Genomic DNA, 17,760 nt, shown 5'->3' on the forward strand with positions numbered 1-17,760 from the left:
AAGAAAAAGAGTATTGGGAATTAAAGGCAAGGAAGAGAAGGGCTTTGGAATTATACGAGTTTTATTTTATTTTCAGTTCTAGATTCCCTCCCTGTCTCCTCCATTTCCCCTGCATTGAGAAAGCAAGAAAAATAAAACTCATTGCAAACATATATAGTCAAACAAAGCAAATAACCAACAGTCAAAGAATCTCAAGTGAAATAATAGGAAAAAAGTAGAAAGGAAGGGTACCAGATCTTTAATTATACTATAAAACTATAGTCATCGAAACTATTTGGTACTGGTTAAAAAAATAGCAAAATTAATCAGTGGAACATATTAGGTACATAATGTCCAGAAGTAACCGCATAGTGTTTGATAAGCCTAAGGACACAAAAGTCCTGAATAAGGACTCACTATTTGACAAATAATTCTAGAAAAATTGCAAAAGTATTTAGGAGAAATTAATCAATAGATTAATATTTCATACAGTACATCACAATAAGTTCTAATTAGCAGATTAGAAGAAAAAGGGATATCTTTCACAACTATAAAGGAAGAGTTCTTGGCCAAACAAGTGTTAGAAATCAGTCAGTCAATCAACAAGCATTTATTGAGTGCCTACTATGTGTCAATCACTGTACAGTACAGTAAATGAATAAAACAGTTTCTACATGCAAGTAATTTATATCCTAATGGGAGAAATAACAGGTATATATGTGTGTGCACATATATGTACATACATATCCATGTATATATGTGTACATGAAAAATGAATATAAAGAGAATAAATACAAATTAGTTAACTGCAAAGTCACCTGTGGATGAGAGCACTAGTGGATGGGATTTGCCTCTGTATAAAGTTTGTTTGTACATATTTGTTTGCTTATGGTCTTCCCCATTAGATTGTGAGCTCCTTGAGGGCACAGACTGTCTTTTGCTACTTTTCATATTCCCAGTGCTTAGCACATTCCATAGCACATGGTAGGTGCTTAATAAATGCTTACTAACTGACCTCTTGTGGTAAAGGGATTAACTAGGCTGAACAAGGCACTTTGTTGAGAACTGGTATGAAATCGATGGGTGAAAGTTATGGTGTCACAGATTTCTGGTGCCAAGATAAACTAACAATTAAAGCTATCCTTTTCAATGAAAATCTTCAAGTAAAGATTAGATGAATATTTGTCAGGTTTACTGTAGAGGGAATTCTGGTAGAGCTATGGTAAAGCAGGAAGGGAAGAGAATAAACATTTATTAAGCACCTGTTATGTATCAGGCACTATGCTAAGCACTTCACCTCAGGGCACCTCATTTAATCATCACAATAACCCCATTATTATACCCATTTTACAAATAAGAAAATTGAGGCAGGCAAAAGTTAAGTAACTTGCCCAGAATAACACAACCAGTAAGCGTTGGAGGCTGGTTTTAAAATGAGATCTTCCTGACTGCAAGCCCAGCACTGTGTCATACAGTTGGCTCTATAGATGACAATTTTGAGGTACCTTCCACCCAAGATGTGCTGGTAAATATTTAAAGGCAGGACTCCGGGGTGAGGGGGAATGCATGCATGAGACTTTTAAGTTAATCTCAATTATTAAAATTTTCCCCATCACTTTCTTAAGTCTAAAAAATTAATAAAATAATAAAGCTCCAATTTGTAGCATTTGTAGATTTTTCAGGAGTGAATGTTCACACTGAAAATTTAATAATCAGCTCGTCAATTTGAGCTGGCTCCAGCATAGCCCTGGGCGGGGGGAGGGGACACTCTTTCCCTCTCTTTGGGGAGATATTTTTTTTCTACCTCATTCTTCCCTCAAGAGTATATACTTCCCCTAACCAGAAACTCACCCCCTTTCCTTTCACTAGGGTTCTTTTTCTTTCCAAGTCCAATACTAGTTGCCTCCCAGAGAAAAGAATGAGTGACAGCATTTGGTCCGCATGCGTCCTGGGGCTTCTTATTGGCTCCTGTATCAGAGGAAATCTGATCCTGCACATCATTCTCTTTATCACTCATTAATGCCTTCTAGTAATCTCATTTAAAGGCTCCAACCTTCAGACAGTTTGTACTGGCAAACTCAAGTTAGGTTTATGAAACCTCAGTAATTTAAATGTCCTGTCCAGGTTATTCTTTTCTCTGTTACTACTGGCATCAAGTAAACAGCATAACAAAGATTCAATTACAGTGGCTTAGTAGATATAAATCACTGGACTTGGAGTTAGGAAGACCTGCATTTGAATCCAGCCCCAGACACTTAGGAACTGTGTGCTCCTAAGCTCGTTGCTTAACTGCTCTCTTCCTCAGTTTCCTCGTCTTTAAAATGGGGGTAATAATAGCATCTACTTCCCAGGATTGTTATGAGGATCCAAAGAGATGATATTTACAAAGTGCTTTACACACATTAAAGCAATATTGAAATGCTAGTTGTTGTTGTCATTCTAATTATTATTAGTTGATGACCCTGGACAAGTCATTTAACTTCTATGAGCTTCTGTTTCCTCATCTGTAAAACAAGAGATTCAACATGATGATCCCTAAGGTCCCTTCCAGCTCCAGGTCTATGATCTGCTGATCCTATAATCAATTAATTAATGAGCATTTCTTAGCTAACTTTGCCTTCACAGGTGATGTGTATATACCTTATAAATAGTTATCCTTATGCATGTTGTCTCTCCCAGTAGAATGTATGCTCCTTGAAGGGCAGGGAATATTTCATTTCTGTCTTTAGCAAAATCCATAGCATAGTGCCTGGCATATAGTTAAGTGCTTAAGAAATGTTTGTGGGTTGATTAATTGATTTCCTGGTTCATTTTTCATACCATACCTCTTGTTTTCTATTTTAAATTACTAGAGTGGTCAGAAAAAACACAGAGAGAATAGACATATAGTCCTTGTAAACTCTGGGGCATCCTTGTCCCAGCTCCCACTCTCACTGACAAGTTGGGTTTACAGAGCTTGTCTAACTACGTCTTCACATCAGGGCTGTAGGGAGTTGTGGTTACCTTTCTCTGATGTCATAAGCCCAAGTCCCCACTGCAGTGCTTCTCTTTGTTTCAACAGTCCAACTAGCAGCTTCTGTGGGGGTGTAAGATCCACCCACAGCCAGCACCCAGAAAGCTGCCAACAGCACAGGTTCTTCTGATCTGCTTAATCAAGGAAAGCAAGGTTAAGGGGTTGGCAAGCTTACTTTAATTCAGCACACAAATACCATTCACTTAGTTCAGGGGAAAAAGCCAGAACCCTGAACTTCAGAGCAAATTACAAACAAATTACAAACATCAACAGACAGACCTTGTCTGATTCAAATCCCAATACACAGTTACCACAGTTCAACAAAGTCTCAGCATCCGGGTTTACAAGCTGGAGGGCTCCTTAGCTACAGCTGCCCAGATTCTCCTCATCAACACCATCTTGAGAGCCCTGCACAAATGGCTCTGTCCTCCCTTCTTATAGGGCTTCAGACATCATCAAACGTCATCTGAATGACCAGAACTTGGGCTGCTACGATTGGCTCTTTGAGTTAGCCCCTCCCCTTAGGACCCTGGGAGGTTCACATCCACATGGGTTAGGTTAACACCTAATAGGGCATGGCTCTGGAGTTAGCACCTCCCCTTAGCCAGCCCCACCTCAGGCCCCACCCCAGTCACCAATCCACACCCACATAGGTTCCACACCTAATAGGGGTTTGGGCCTGGGGCTTAGCACCTAGTAATTACTCAAAGGAGACAAAGGCCAACTATTCAAGGGCATTTGGTTGAACTAAGTGCTAAGGAGCCCATTTTGCTTACCAACACACTCTCTCCCCTGAATGATTAGTTAAGAATCAGTTTAGTCAGCCAGTGGCACATTAAGAGCAACAGGTACAAATCATCCCCCTAAGAGTCTGTGACACACTTCTCCTTCAAATATATACAGAGTCTAGGGGAATGTGTGCTCAGTCAGTCCTCCAGGACTTGCTGGAAGTCCTTTTCTCCCATTTATGGGGTGCTCAAGAAGTATCCTTAAGGCATGGTATAGTCTCTTTGCTGGGCCCCTTGTAGAGCCGTAAGTTTTGTGGTTCTCCCAGTGATACAGACCTTGTCACCAATTATTTCAGGGACATTGTCTGGGACACAAATGGGAAGATGGAAAATGGGAAATCCAACATCCTCCACACCCTTCAAAGCTAGAAGATCTTCTAGTCAAAGAGGGGACAGATGGGGATGAGAGTGATACCTGGTTAAAGCAGAAAACTAGGCATCCTTTCCCTCCCTCAGCTCTTCTCAGGAATTTTAGCTAGAGCTTCATTCTTATTCTATTTTCTTGAATTGCTTCCCATTCCAGATAATTTGGTGATTTTAGAAAGAATCCAAAGGGTATATACATGAAATCCCATAGCCAACTGAAATAAATCTTTTGTCTGGCATCATTTTACTCCATCAGTTTCTTCCAAAGACATACTTAGTCTAATTTTCTTTGATTGGTTGAGAAAAGGTCTTAGCTAGATAATGTATTATCAGACTAAATTGGGTAGGTGGGGGAGGGTGAAGCCAAGATAAGTAGTGAGGAGTGATAGGAATCAGTGCAGTAGGCTCCCTTCCACACACTCCTCCAAAAAGACCTAGAAAATGTACCAGATGAAATCCTCATGGAGAAATCCAGAAAAGTACAGTGAATCATTTGTCCAGCTCAGGTTGATATAGGGAGACAGACAGGGAGGTCTGTGGACACTGGAGGTAGGGTCAGGGAAGGAGCACACTTGTAGAGTGCTTACCAGCATCAGGGAGATGTCACACACTGGAGCAAGAGGAGGTCCCAGATTATATTGAGATTCCTCCAGACCTACATCAGAACACCATAACAGAGGCAGTTGCCAACTGGATACTTTGTTGCCCCTCCCCCCAATGTAGTTCTTGGTCGCTATCGAGGGCTGAAGTAGGAGGATCCTCCAGAGGAGGAGGCCTGTGCCCAGGGCTAATGTTCCAGTTAGAAAGGCCTTTGACAGTATACCAAGAAGAGAAGAAGTTCAGAAGTCAGCAGAAGCAGCAGTGTGGCTCAGACCCCAAGTTCATAGCAGGATTTCATTTCTGGTATCTTGCAGAGAAATAACCAAAATTCTGTCACTTTGAACCAACCGGCTGGCTGAGAGGAGCAATCAAGCCGCATTCTATTCTGGCTCAGACTCAAACCTACATCAGGAGAACTCAGACCAGAAGGCCAGCAATCAGACTTCACCCTGGATCAGGCCATTCTGAGAGCCCTGAAAGCTTGCATGTCCTCAGTCTATCCCTGAGAGCCTAGAGTAACACAGCATTCAAGAAAGCCCCAAAGAAAGGAGCTAAGGAATGAACCCAGATCTTCCCTCCAGAAGCATGGAAGAGCCCAACACTAATATCAAGTCCAAAGTAAGGAAATAGGTTAGTAGAATGGGCAAATTAAAAAAAGAATCCCACTGTAATGAGTTATTATGGTGGCAGAGATACTCAAGACACAAATACAGAAGAGAATGACTCCAAATCATCTACAAGCAATGCCTCAGGGAAAAACAAAGCTTAGACACAAACTCAACTAGAATTCCTGAAAGAGAAGAAGCAAGACTTTAAAAAAAAGAGTCAAAAATATTATTAATAAATGGAATGAGAGTACTTAAGGGAAAAATGGAAAATGGAAAGCTATGGAAGTATTTAAAAGAGAATAAACAGCTTGGCATAAGAGGTACAAAACTTGCCAAAGCAATAAACACCCTGAAAATTAAAAGAGACCAAATAAAAACCAAAGAGTTCATGAGGCAACAAGAAATATTAAAACAAAGTCAAAAGGCTGAAAAAGTTGAAGAAAGTGTAAGGTACAGCAAAAACAACTGTCTTGGAAAACAGATTAAGGAGAAAAAATCAAAAATCATTGGACTATGTAAATACCATCACTGGAAAAAAAAAGAGCCTCGATGTCATATTTCAAGAAATCTTAAAATAATATTGCCCAGATATCTTAGAACCAGAAAGCAAAGTGGAAAGAAAAAGAACCCACCAGTCCCCTACTGAAAGAAATCCCAAAATGAAAACTCCCGGGAACATCATAGCCAAAATCAAAAGCTGTCAAGTCAAAGAGAAAATACGCAAGCAGCCAAAGAAAAAGAATTCAAGTACCAAGGAGTATCATGGTCAGGATTGCACATGATTTAGCAGCCACCATGAAACAAGTTAACCCTGTGTGCCTAGGAGGCAGCTAGGTGGCTCAGTGGATAGAGCACTGAACCTGGAGTTAAGAAGACAAGTTTAAATACATCCTCAGACACTTTTTAGCTGCGTGACCATGAGCAAGTCACTTAATCTCTGTTTGCCTTAATCCACTGGAGAAGAAAATGTTGCTTTGCCAAGAAAACCCTGTAGATAAGTATGGTCTACAGCAGGGCTGTCCAACCTTAGGTGATCTTAGGGCCGCATTAAAATAAAATGATTATTTGAGGGCCGCACCCAGAATAAAAAATACAGTTCACTAATAGAAAGTGGGGGAACGTGTGTCATCAATACAACAGACAAAGGCGCGAAGTGCGAAAGCAAACACAAAACAACAAAGTGACAGCACAACAGTATAAAGGTAGGTGCATACTGACTAGTCTGCATCATACAGACAGAATGCATCCCACAGATGGAATGAAAATTCCATGCTTTGTGTTCCATCTCTAATACTGCTTAAAAATACCAAAGAAAATTAACATCAATGAGATTATTTTTTAGTGATGGAATTTAAAAAAAATCTAATATGCATTCCATGCAAATTATTATTTTATTTTCTCACTCACGAAAATTAAAACCCACAGGTGGGCCAAATAAAATTGCACTGAGGGCCACATGTGTCCCATGGGCCATATTTTGGACAGTCCTGGTCTACAGGGTCACAGAGAGTTGGACGTGACCAAACAACAACAATGAAACAGGAATGGAGAACTTGGAATATATTATTCCAGAAGACAAAGGATATGAGCTTACAGCAAAGAATAACTTACCCAGGAAACTGTGTATAATGTTACAGCAGGGGAAATGAATCTTTAATGAAATAGAAGATTTCCAAACATTCCTGGTGAAAAGACCAGAGCTAAGAAGAAACTTTGAATTTCAAACACAGGAGTGAACAGAAACCTAAAAAAAGTAAACATGAATGAACAATAACAAAGGACTAAACAAGGTTAAAGTATTCAAATATGGGGAGATGATATAGGAGTCCTCTCTGAATCCTATCATCATGAGGGTTCATAGAGGGAGTACAATTAGACAAGGTCTGGGAATGGTTCTGTTATGTCATGATGATCTTAAGGGGGGAAATGGAAAGAGAAGGGGAAGAGTGATACACTAGGGAAGAAGGGAAAGGAAGGTTAGGGGAAGTTATCTCATTAAATCAGGGGGCACAAGTAGATATCTGTACAAACAAGGAGGAAGGGGTGGTGGGGAGTGGCTGACATTAGAACCTCACTCTTATCCGAACTGGTCAAAAGAAGGATGAATACACACAAAAAATATATACATTTTTCACTTGACATGGAAATAGGAGGGAAAGGGGAGAAGGGAAAAAAGGAATTGAAGAGTGAGTAGGTTAAGGGAGAGATAGTCCTAAATAAAAGAAACTCTAAGGATATGTAAAAATATGTATAGCTCCTTTTAAGGTAACGAAGAACAGGAATACGGAGGGGTGCCCATAAATTGAGGAAAGTATGAACAAGTTATAGTATATAAATATGATGAAATGCTATTGCACTAAACTCTTATCAACATGATGATCAACCAGGATCCCAGATGACTGATGAAGCATGCTGCCACCTTCTGATAGAGAGGTGAAAGACTCAAAATGCAGAATAAGACAAATTTTTTTTTGGAAGAGGCCAATGTGAAAATTTGTTTTGATATATGTTTATAAGTTTGCAATTTGTTTTTGTGTTCCTTGTTTTCTAATTAGGGGCCAGGATGGGTAAGAAAGTGGAACTTAGATGATTAAAACAAATACAATATTTCTTTTAAATGAGTAAGTGGTTTTGACATCACCCATTCATACTGAAAAAGGAATTGATGGGGAATCAAATCTTGGGGAGAAGAAAAACTAAATACCAAAATCCTAGCTGTCATGTTCTCTTTAAATCTCTGTTCAATTCTAAGTAAGGAATAGCATTCTAACTTCACTGACTAGAGGGCTTTGTGTAGTGGTCTATTAGTGAGTCACCACGGTACAGTGTAGAGAGCACTGGACTGGAATTAAAGACCTGAGTTCTGGTCCCATCTTTCCTACTAACTAATCACATGACTTTGGGCAATTTCCTTTAAATTTCTGAACTGTAGTGCCCTCCTCTGTAAAATTAGGGAATTGATCTCTAAGGTCCCTTCCAGCCAAGAGTGGGCTGATAAATGTGTAGTAACTGTCTATGAGGGGAAAAAATGTACCCACACACACTTTTAAGTTTAATCTGCATTATTAAGATTTTCTCCATCACTTTCTCAAGTCTAGACAGTTCACAAAACAATAAATCAAGCCCTGGTTTGTATGATTTGCTGATTTCTGAAGTGTAAATGCTCGCACTGAAAATTTAACAATTGGCTTTCTCAAGCCAATATGATCTGGCTCCAGCACACTTCTGATTCTAGCACCAACATTTCATAATTTGAGAAAGAGATAAATGTGAGTTAACCCCAAAACCTCAGATACACTAGTTAACCCCACATCTTTAGAATGGACAGCCAGGTCCTTTCATGGAAGTAAGTCTGTCTATGGAATCCTTTCCTAAAAGGAGAAAGAGTATGTCACATTGAATTGTGCATAGAACCAAAAATCATAGAGCACAAGTTCACAGTGAATGGGGGTGGGGGAAAAGATAACTTAAGCAGATAAGATTTTTCCCGTTTCAAAAATGTTCTTTATAGTCAGTGTTCTATATGACCAAAGTCATTGTGTGTAAAACACAGTATTAAAGTATTTTCTCCTTTTCAATCTTTAAAACTTTAGGTTGGAGGTCTTGCCTCTGAAAATGTAAGGTGGGCAGAAGCTATCAAGGACTTCAGACAACAAAAGAGTACATTATGTGGAGACATTTTGCTGATTACAGCTTTCATTTCTTACCTGGGATACTTTACCAAGAAATACCGTCAAAGCCTTATGGATAGTAACTGGAGACCCTACCTGAATCAGTTAAAAGTAAGGAACAGAATAAATAATTGATTGATGATCACAACTCAGATTTGTGAAACTAGGAAGAGATAAATAGTGGTATTCCCTTTTCCATGCTAGAGAAGCTGGAGGTTCAAAAGGCTAAGTGACCTTCCCACAGCAAGAATATTATTGTGTTTGCTATTTATTCCAGCATTTCTGACTAGTGGTACTAGCAACAATGATAGTAAATACTCTTGTTTATTTTAACTCCCATTTAAATAGCATTTGGAGATCATGAATAAGGGAGAAAGGGAGAGTAGGAATCATTGGTAAAACATTCTTCCAGTTTCTCCCCACCTTCCCCGTCCCCATTAGGGTGCCTACTGACTACAAGTGTTAAAGATGTGCCCCCTCCCTAAACTCTTGACAGTCCTTGAGCTTAAGAATTCTCTTTTTAAGTGTTTTGCATAAGTGCACATGTATAACTTATATTGAATTGCTTACCTTCTCAATGAAGGTGAGTGAGGAGGGAAGAAGGCAGAGAATTTGGAACTTTAAAAACAAATGTTAAAAATGGTTTTTACATGCTACTGGGAAATAAGATATACAGGCATTGGGGTAAAGAAATCTATCTTGCCCTACAAGAAAGTAGGAGGGAAGGAGATAAGAGAGGCAGGGTGGGGTGATAGAAGGGAGGGTAGACTGGAGGAAGGGGTAAGCAGAATGCATGCCATCTTGGTGGAGGGGGGAGGGGAGAGATGAGGAGAAAATGTGGAACTCAAAATCTTATGGAAATGAATGTTGAAAACTAAAAATAAATTAATTTTTAAAATATTTTGGTATTTAGAAAATTCCTTTCTTAGCCCAGAAAAAAGGGGGGAAACTATTGATCTAGATTGTCCACTGAGTCCTAAAGCTGATGTCTCATAAAATAGAATTCCTACAATGAAGAATTTCATGTTTAGTGATACTTTTCTCTTTAAATTCTCTGAGTTTTTTGTTCCAGATTGTTTGCTACACTGGAGTGATAAGATATGTACCCTTGAATTGGATGGCTACTTTGTCTCCTGAGTATGACTGTCATTTGGTCCCTATTCCCTCCCATCAAGGGTACAATAAATTTAGACAGTTTTGATTCCTTACCTTGAAAAAAGGAGATCCAGATCTCAATGACCTAGAGTGAACTGAGCCTAAAGTTACAGCATATCCTGATTTTACTATAACACCATTAAACCAATAGCATCTGATGATCATTCAAGACACCAGAAAATGAATGAATAAAGCATTCTTCCTACCTCTTGGCAAAGAAGGAATGGTCTGTAGGTACACAATATACATTCTCAGACATGGCCAAGGTGTAATTTTGTTTTGCTTCAGTATGCTCATTGCTACAAGGGAGAGACAGCTGGTGACGTAGTTGATAGAGTGCTGTCCTGAAATCAGGTCAGACCTGAGTTCAAATCCAGCCTCTTGACAGTTACTAGCTGTATGACCATGGGCAAGTCACTTAACCTCTTTTTTCCTCAAGTTTCTTAACTGTAAAATGGAGATAATAATAGCATCTAATTCCCAGGGTTATTGTGAGGATCAAATGAGACGGTGTTTATAAGAAGTGCTTAGTACAGTGTCTGGCACATAGAAGGCACTATATAAATGATTGTTTCCTTCCCTCCCTTTTACTGTTTGTGGAAGCGTTTTTTGTTTTGTTTATGCTAGAGAAAAGTAGTGTGGAATGAGGGGAAGTGATAGAGATACCAAAAAAGACAAGAAAAAGGAAGGTGTCAATGAAACATTTAAAAAAATATACAAAAGAAAGCAGGATGATGTTCAGAAAGGAACAGAGATTGGCAGGACAGTGTTGGTGCTACCATGCTAAGTTGTATGTATATTTTTAAAAAGCCATAGCCTAAAAGGGCCAGGGTCTCCCATTGCATCCTGGGTCATCTCCAATCATGCTGATGAATATCTGGTCACTGAATCCAGATGGCTCTGGGGGAGAAAGTGAGGCTGGTGACCTTGCACAGCTCTCCCTCACTCAAATCAAAGTCAACTGTGAGTCATGTCATCATTTCCCTGATGCCATGGTCCTCTTCAAAACTATTTTAAAATTGAAAACAGAGATTCATGGCTTCATATACAATTCTCATTTTCTGTTCTTTGCAAATCAAAAGGTTCATGTTTGTCAAATCCATAACAAAAGAAAAAAATTAAGAGAAAAAATGAATAGGAGCTGGAATCAATCAATATGTGGAAAGCACAAAAGAAGTAAAACATATGATTCCTGATCACAAGCGTTCAGAGGATCATGATAGCATAGATTTAGATATGGAAGGAAACATAGAAGCTACAAAGTACAAGCCTTTAATTTCGTAGATGAGAAAACTGAAAGGTTAAGTAACTTGTCCAGGGCAACACAGTATTTGAGACAAGACTTAGAGCCAGGTCTTCCTGATTCTAAGCCTAGTGCTGCATCCACTACACTATTTAACATTATTTCAATGCTAATAATTAAACAAAATAAGAATATAATGAATATACTTTTATTCATTTGAATGTCAAATTGAAACAAACAGAACCAAAACTGTATATACATTGTAATTTTTTGTTGTTCACTCATTTTTCAGTTGTGTCCAACTCTTCATGACCTCATTTGGGTTTTCCTTGGCACAGATACTAGAGCAGTTTACCATTTCCTTCTCCAGTACAGATGAAGAAATCGAGGCAAACAGGGTTAGGTTACTTGCCAGCTGTCAAACAGCTAGTAATTGTCTGCGGCCAGATTTCAACTCAGGAAGATGAGTCTTGCTGACTCCAAGCCCAGCACTCTATCCTCTGCACCACTTAGCTATCCCTTACGCATTGTATATTTACATGCAAATGTATAGGAAGGGAAACAGAGAGAGAAAGAGGGAAAGGGAAGGGAATAAAGGGGAGGCCCAGAATAATAGAGTTTGGTAGACCTGGAGGACATAGAACATTTTTTTGAATATTTATTCATTCATTTTATTCTACCTTGCTAAATGCTGAAGATTATGTAATTTCTTAATTCTTTAAGATTATAAACGTATTAGCCATCGACAAAAACAATCAAATAAACTTATAAAACAATGGCACAATCTTCCCCAAAACCCTTAGCCTTTAGTAAACCATAAGAAAATCAATTAACAAAGAAAATGCTTTTGTTCTGTGTCTCCTTTCAGACTTGCCCAAAGTTTCCCGTTTTCCCTTTTGCTTCTTCTTTTCTTTCCTTTTTTTTTGAAATATAATAGCAGTCAATGAGAATACATTTCTGATTCTGCTAATATTGCTCTGCATCACTTCACATAGGTCTTTCTATATTTTCTTTTTTATATTTATTATTTTCATGGTATTAGTTCTATCATATTTAGCTTCAGCTGAAAATTTATGACCTATTCTTCATGGAAGTATTATTTTTCATATTTATAAACCATAAATAAAGTAGCTTTTTTGGATAACAAATGGAGAGGAAGCATAAAATAAGAAAGAGGCTTTCTAGAGCTAACTAGGTAGGAATTGTAAAGACAAGAAGAAAGAGAAAGGAAGTTTGAGGTATTGGCAGATGCGTGTGCATTCATGAAAAATGATAGCCTGAGGTGGATTTGATTGCTTTGAGCAATAAAATATTGAGGAGGAAAAAGAAGCAAAGCAGTGACTGAAGAAAAGGATGTAAGAGGGGAAAAAAGAGATGATAAGGAAGAGATATTGAATCATACTCTCAGCTTTGAGTCACCAAGCGGTACTATCAGCTCACAACAGCTTGGTTGCTCTCCAAAGTGAGTGGCCCTTGATTCGAGTAGTGTAGTTTTTACCATGAAGCAGCCTCTGGAGGAGTAGAGAAGAGAAGGGGAAGCAATATATTTTTCATACATATGAGACATTTCTATGTATAGTACACTTACAAACTCGGGATTTGCTTTTATTTGAATGAAGGATCTCCTTTTGCAGAACAGAAAATAAATGCAAAAGGAGTTAAGGAAGGTAGGCTGTATGAGCTGAGTAGTTAGTCAATCAGTCAAGAAGCATTTATGCCAGGCACTATTCTAACTGCCATGAGTACAAAGAAAGGCAAAAACAGTTCCCACTTTCAAGGAGCTTATATTCTAATGGGGGATAAATGACTGGGTACATACAAGATATATATGGAGAATTTGAAAGGTAATCAGAGGAGAAGATACTAGCAGCTGGGACACCTGGAAAGGCCTCCTGAAGAAGGTGGGACTTGAAATGAATATTAAAGAAAGGCAGAGAATAGAGGAAAATGATGTGAGAAGGAAGAACATTTTAGTCAATAAGACCAGTGAAAAGGCACAGAATCTGGAGCTAGAGTCTTCTGTTCAAGGAACAACAAAAAAGCTAGTCTTGTGGGATCACTGAGTATGTAGAAGAGAGTATGTATGTGTTGTTCAGTCTCATCTGACTCTTTGTGACCCCATTTGGAGTTTTCTTGGCAAAGATACTGGAATGTTTGCCATTTCCTTCTCCAGCTTATTTTACATATGAAGAAACTGAGGTAAACAGGGTTAAGTGACTTGTCCAAGGTCACACAGCTGTTAAGTGTCTGAGGCCAGTCCTGGCCCAGCACTCTCTCCACTTCACCACCTAGCTGGCCCAAGAAGTATGTATACAAAGTATGTATACAAAGATTGGGAAGTGTAACAACAATGTAGCTAGCAGCTGCAGTGGGGGTGTAAGACCAATAACACTGGCACACAGGAGGGCCACTAGCACAGTTTCTTTGATCTGCTTTTCTAAGGAAAGCAACTTTAAGGGGTTTACAATCTCACTTTAATTAAACATACATATATCATTCACTTAGTTCAGGGAGAAAAGTCAGCACCTTGAACTTCAGAGAAAACACAAGCAGAAATTATAAACAGAGCAAAATAACACAAATCAACAGACAGGCTCCTGTATGACCATAGCCATACATACATAGTTACCAGAGAGAGAAGCACCAACATCTGGGTTTTCAAAGCCAGTGCAGGGGGAGGCTCCTTAATGGTTACCCAGAGTCTCCACATACACACTTTTCCAGTGAGTAAGCCCCAAAAGCAAAATGCTTACCTCAGAGCATATATACCCTGTTTAGGGCCCTGGGGTTTAGCACCTACTTAGCAAAAGGATGTAGAAAAGATCTTTAATCACTAGCACCATATCATATATATTGGTTCCAATCCATGACTCGATTCAAACAAAAGCAAGACTAAAAAGCACTTGATTGCCTTAGTGCTGAGAAGTGCTGCAAAACAAAAGATGACAAAAAAGTCCCACCCTGCTTGCCATTACAGGAAGATTGGAAGGGGCCAAGTCATAAAAGCAGTAAGTGTCCAACAGAGGAGTTTATATTTGATCATGTAGTTCAGGGCTGTCCAACCTTAGATTTTTATTGAAACAATAGACAATATATTTTGATTTGCCATTTTAGTGAGAGCTCAGAGTTAGGTAAATTTCTATGCTTGTAAGTGGGCCGCATAAATAACACTGCCAGCTGTGTGTGGCCCACAGGCGGCATTTTGGACAGACCTAATGTAGCTTATAGGGAGTCACTGGAATTCATTAATCAGGAGAGTGATATGATCAGACCTGCAATATATAAAAATTCCCATGGAAGTTGAGTGGGATATTGATTAAAGTAGGAAGGACCTGAGACAGGAAATTCAGTTAGAATGCAATAGTCCAAGTGACAGGTGATAAGGCCCTCAAGGAGAATTGCTACTATGTGAGTAAAGAAGAGACATATATAAGAAATGTTAGGAAGGTTGGAATGGCAAGGCCTCTCATCAGATTAAATATGTGTGGTAAATGTGAAGAGTCAAGGATGACAGCAAGGTTCCAGGCCTGGGTTACTGTGGAAGACTAGAGGTGTTCTTTACAGTAATAGGGAAAGTTGAGGTTGGGGGTGGGGAGAGGCCTGCAGGGGCACCAAATAATGATTTCTGATTTTGGACATACCGAGTTTGAGATACCTACTCGACATTCAGTTCAAAATGTCCAAAAGGCAGTTGATGTTATGTGACTGGAACTTGGAAGAGAGACTAATGCTGGATAAACTCCTTGAAAAAAAATTGTCTACCATAGCTGCCTCTAGTTCCTCTCCTCTCACTCCTTAACCCTTTACAACAAGGCTTTCTACCTTATCACTCACCAAATTGTTCTCTCCAAAGTTAACAATGATCACTTCATTTCCAGGCTTTCCTCAGTCTTTATCCTTCTCAACCTAACTGCTGCATCTAACAATGTTGACCACCCTTACCTCTCATATACTCTCTTCTCTCTGAGTTTTTATGACACCACTTTCTCATGGGTTTTTATTAACTGTCTGACTGCTTTTTCCATCTCATTTACTGGCTCATCATTCACATCATACCCCATAACTGTACATGTTCCTCAAAGTTCTGCTCTAGACTCTTTTAGTTTTATTCTCTCTCTCTCTCCCTCTCTCTCTCTCTCTCTCTCTCTCTCTCTCTCTCTCTCTCTCTCCTCATCAGATCCCTTGGGCTCAACTATAATTTCCCAGATCATTTTCAGCCTAGGGGATCCAAAATTGTCCATTCTGCAAGAAAAACCACTGAGGCAGAGCTCCAAGACAATAGCATTTTATTGAAGGGCCCATGGCCTCCTCTAATGAAGTGGACCTTAGAGCTTCCTTACAATCTGAGGTGCCCCTGATCCCCAGGATCTTGTTTTTATATGGTTTGATACCCAAATATGCAAAAGAGGCAGGGTAAGATACAGAATCTCATTGGTTGATAGGCCTTGCTCTTGAGGACCAAAAATGACTTATCAGCAGGGGAGTCAAAGGTTGGGTGAAGCATGGGACATCCCTGCTAAGTGGTCATAAAATGGTCATAAGATGGTTACCTGCTTATGTTGCTTAAAAAAGGGTGGTCCAAAGTGAAACAGTAAGGTGATAAGCACAACATCAATGATAATTGTGAATATGCCTATGTAGTTCTATATCACAAAGTATGAGACTCTCCATAAAGAATGTAAACGAAGTATAATATTTATTCAGACGCCAGAAAATCATGTCCCATAACCAAATGTTCAGTTCCCACAGCTAATCAGCCCATTTTATCATAACAGCAAGGAACTTAAAACACCATGTAACAGCCTGGAGACTCGCCATCCCGAAACCTCTCTGATGCCCTGCTGGGGTCTTCCCTAAAACAAACTCACAGTACAGTTAAGTCAGCCTGTTCAGTTCTAACAATCACAAGGGCAGCCATTAGCAGCCATGACATCTTTCTCTCTTTCTTAGCATTTCCTGTGACATAACTTCATTTTCCTGTCAGGAAGTTCCTCCCACCACATATGTCTTAGGCTTCCTGTGATGTAAGCAGGTCACATGGCCTATTAATAGGTGGGAAAGATCTTCAAATCCAAATTGCTACTACACAAAGTTACAAAAATAAGTTGGGAGATTTTCCAAAGAATGAAGGCATCTCACCCATGCTGAGTTTGGACATGATATTCAAGCAAAGCAGGATGGAAATATCATTGTCAGCATTCTTTTGATTGTGCAAATGAGCTTCACAACTGGTAAACAAGTAATGAACATTACATTAAAGTTTGAGGCCTAATATAAAGGCCTACTATAAGAACCTATCTTATCTTATTATCCCTATATGATTTATGTAAAATATTAAGCTGATCAATACTGATTTAGAATAGAGTAGGGGTCCAAATGAATCATTTCTTATAAGCCCCAGTCTCTATCATGAGCTTCAGTCCCACATGGGTTCTGGAAAGATCTTAAATTCAACATGTGTAAAACTTAACTTATTATCTTTTCTCCCCAAACCCTCTTCTCTACCAAAATTCCCTAATTTTGTCAAAGACACCATCATCCTTTCAGTCCTAATCTTGGCATTATTTTAGAGTCTAATTGGTTGCCAAATCCTGGTCTTTCTACCTCCATAATATCTGTTTTATCTAATCCCTTCTTTCCACTAACACAACCAGCACCTTCATTTGCGTGCTCATTGTCTCTCACCTAGATTATTGCAATAGCCTTCTAACTAGTCTCATTAACTCACATCTCCCCCCCTCCATTATACTCTTCACTTTGCTGCCAAAGTAATTTTCCTTAAGTATAGAACTGACCGTGTGATTCCACTTCTGTCCATTCCAATGGTTTCCTGTTGTCTCTTGGATTAAATATAAAGTCCTCTGTTTAACAATGAATGTCATTCACAACATGGCCCTAACCTTTATTTCCAGATTCATTGAACATTACTCCCTTTCCCATACTTTGTGATCCATCTCAGCTAGACTTCTCTAACTTATTCACACATGGCACTCTATACTGGCCAACCCTCATGCTTAAAATGAAGCTTACCTCTGCCTTATGGTTCTTCTCTTCCTCTAAGATTCAGTTCAAGTATTATCTTTTGAATGAGCCTGTCCTGAATTTTCCCTATTGTATTTAATTAATTTTGTATTTATGCTGCTTGTATTTCTATATGTACTTCCTTTCTCCCTTATTAGAATGCAAGCTCCTTGCCAGTAGGTATTATTTCATTCTTTACACTTAGACTCCTAGTCAAGTCAAATCAACAAGCATTTATTAATGGCTTACTATGTTCCAGGCATTGTATTCAGCACTGGAAAAAGGTGAGGGGAAGGAGGGGATGATATCCATTAAA

General features: G+C 39.0%; 1 protein-coding gene across 1 annotated transcript in view; it reads left to right on the forward strand.

Annotated features, from left to right (window-relative positions):
* Positions 1 to 17,760, forward strand: part of DNAH9 (dynein axonemal heavy chain 9) — a 529,624-nt gene that overhangs the window by 388,986 nt on the left and 122,878 nt on the right. The window contains exon 53 of the mRNA XM_036755666.1: positions 8,948 to 9,136. Within this exon, the coding sequence (XP_036611561.1) occupies positions 8,948 to 9,136 (189 nt within the window). The remainder of the gene's footprint in view (positions 1 to 8,947; positions 9,137 to 17,760) is intronic.

Source organism: Trichosurus vulpecula, chromosome 4 (assembly GCF_011100635.1).
Source record: "Trichosurus vulpecula isolate mTriVul1 chromosome 4, mTriVul1.pri, whole genome shotgun sequence".
Taxonomy (NCBI): domain Eukaryota; kingdom Metazoa; phylum Chordata; class Mammalia; order Diprotodontia; family Phalangeridae; genus Trichosurus; species Trichosurus vulpecula.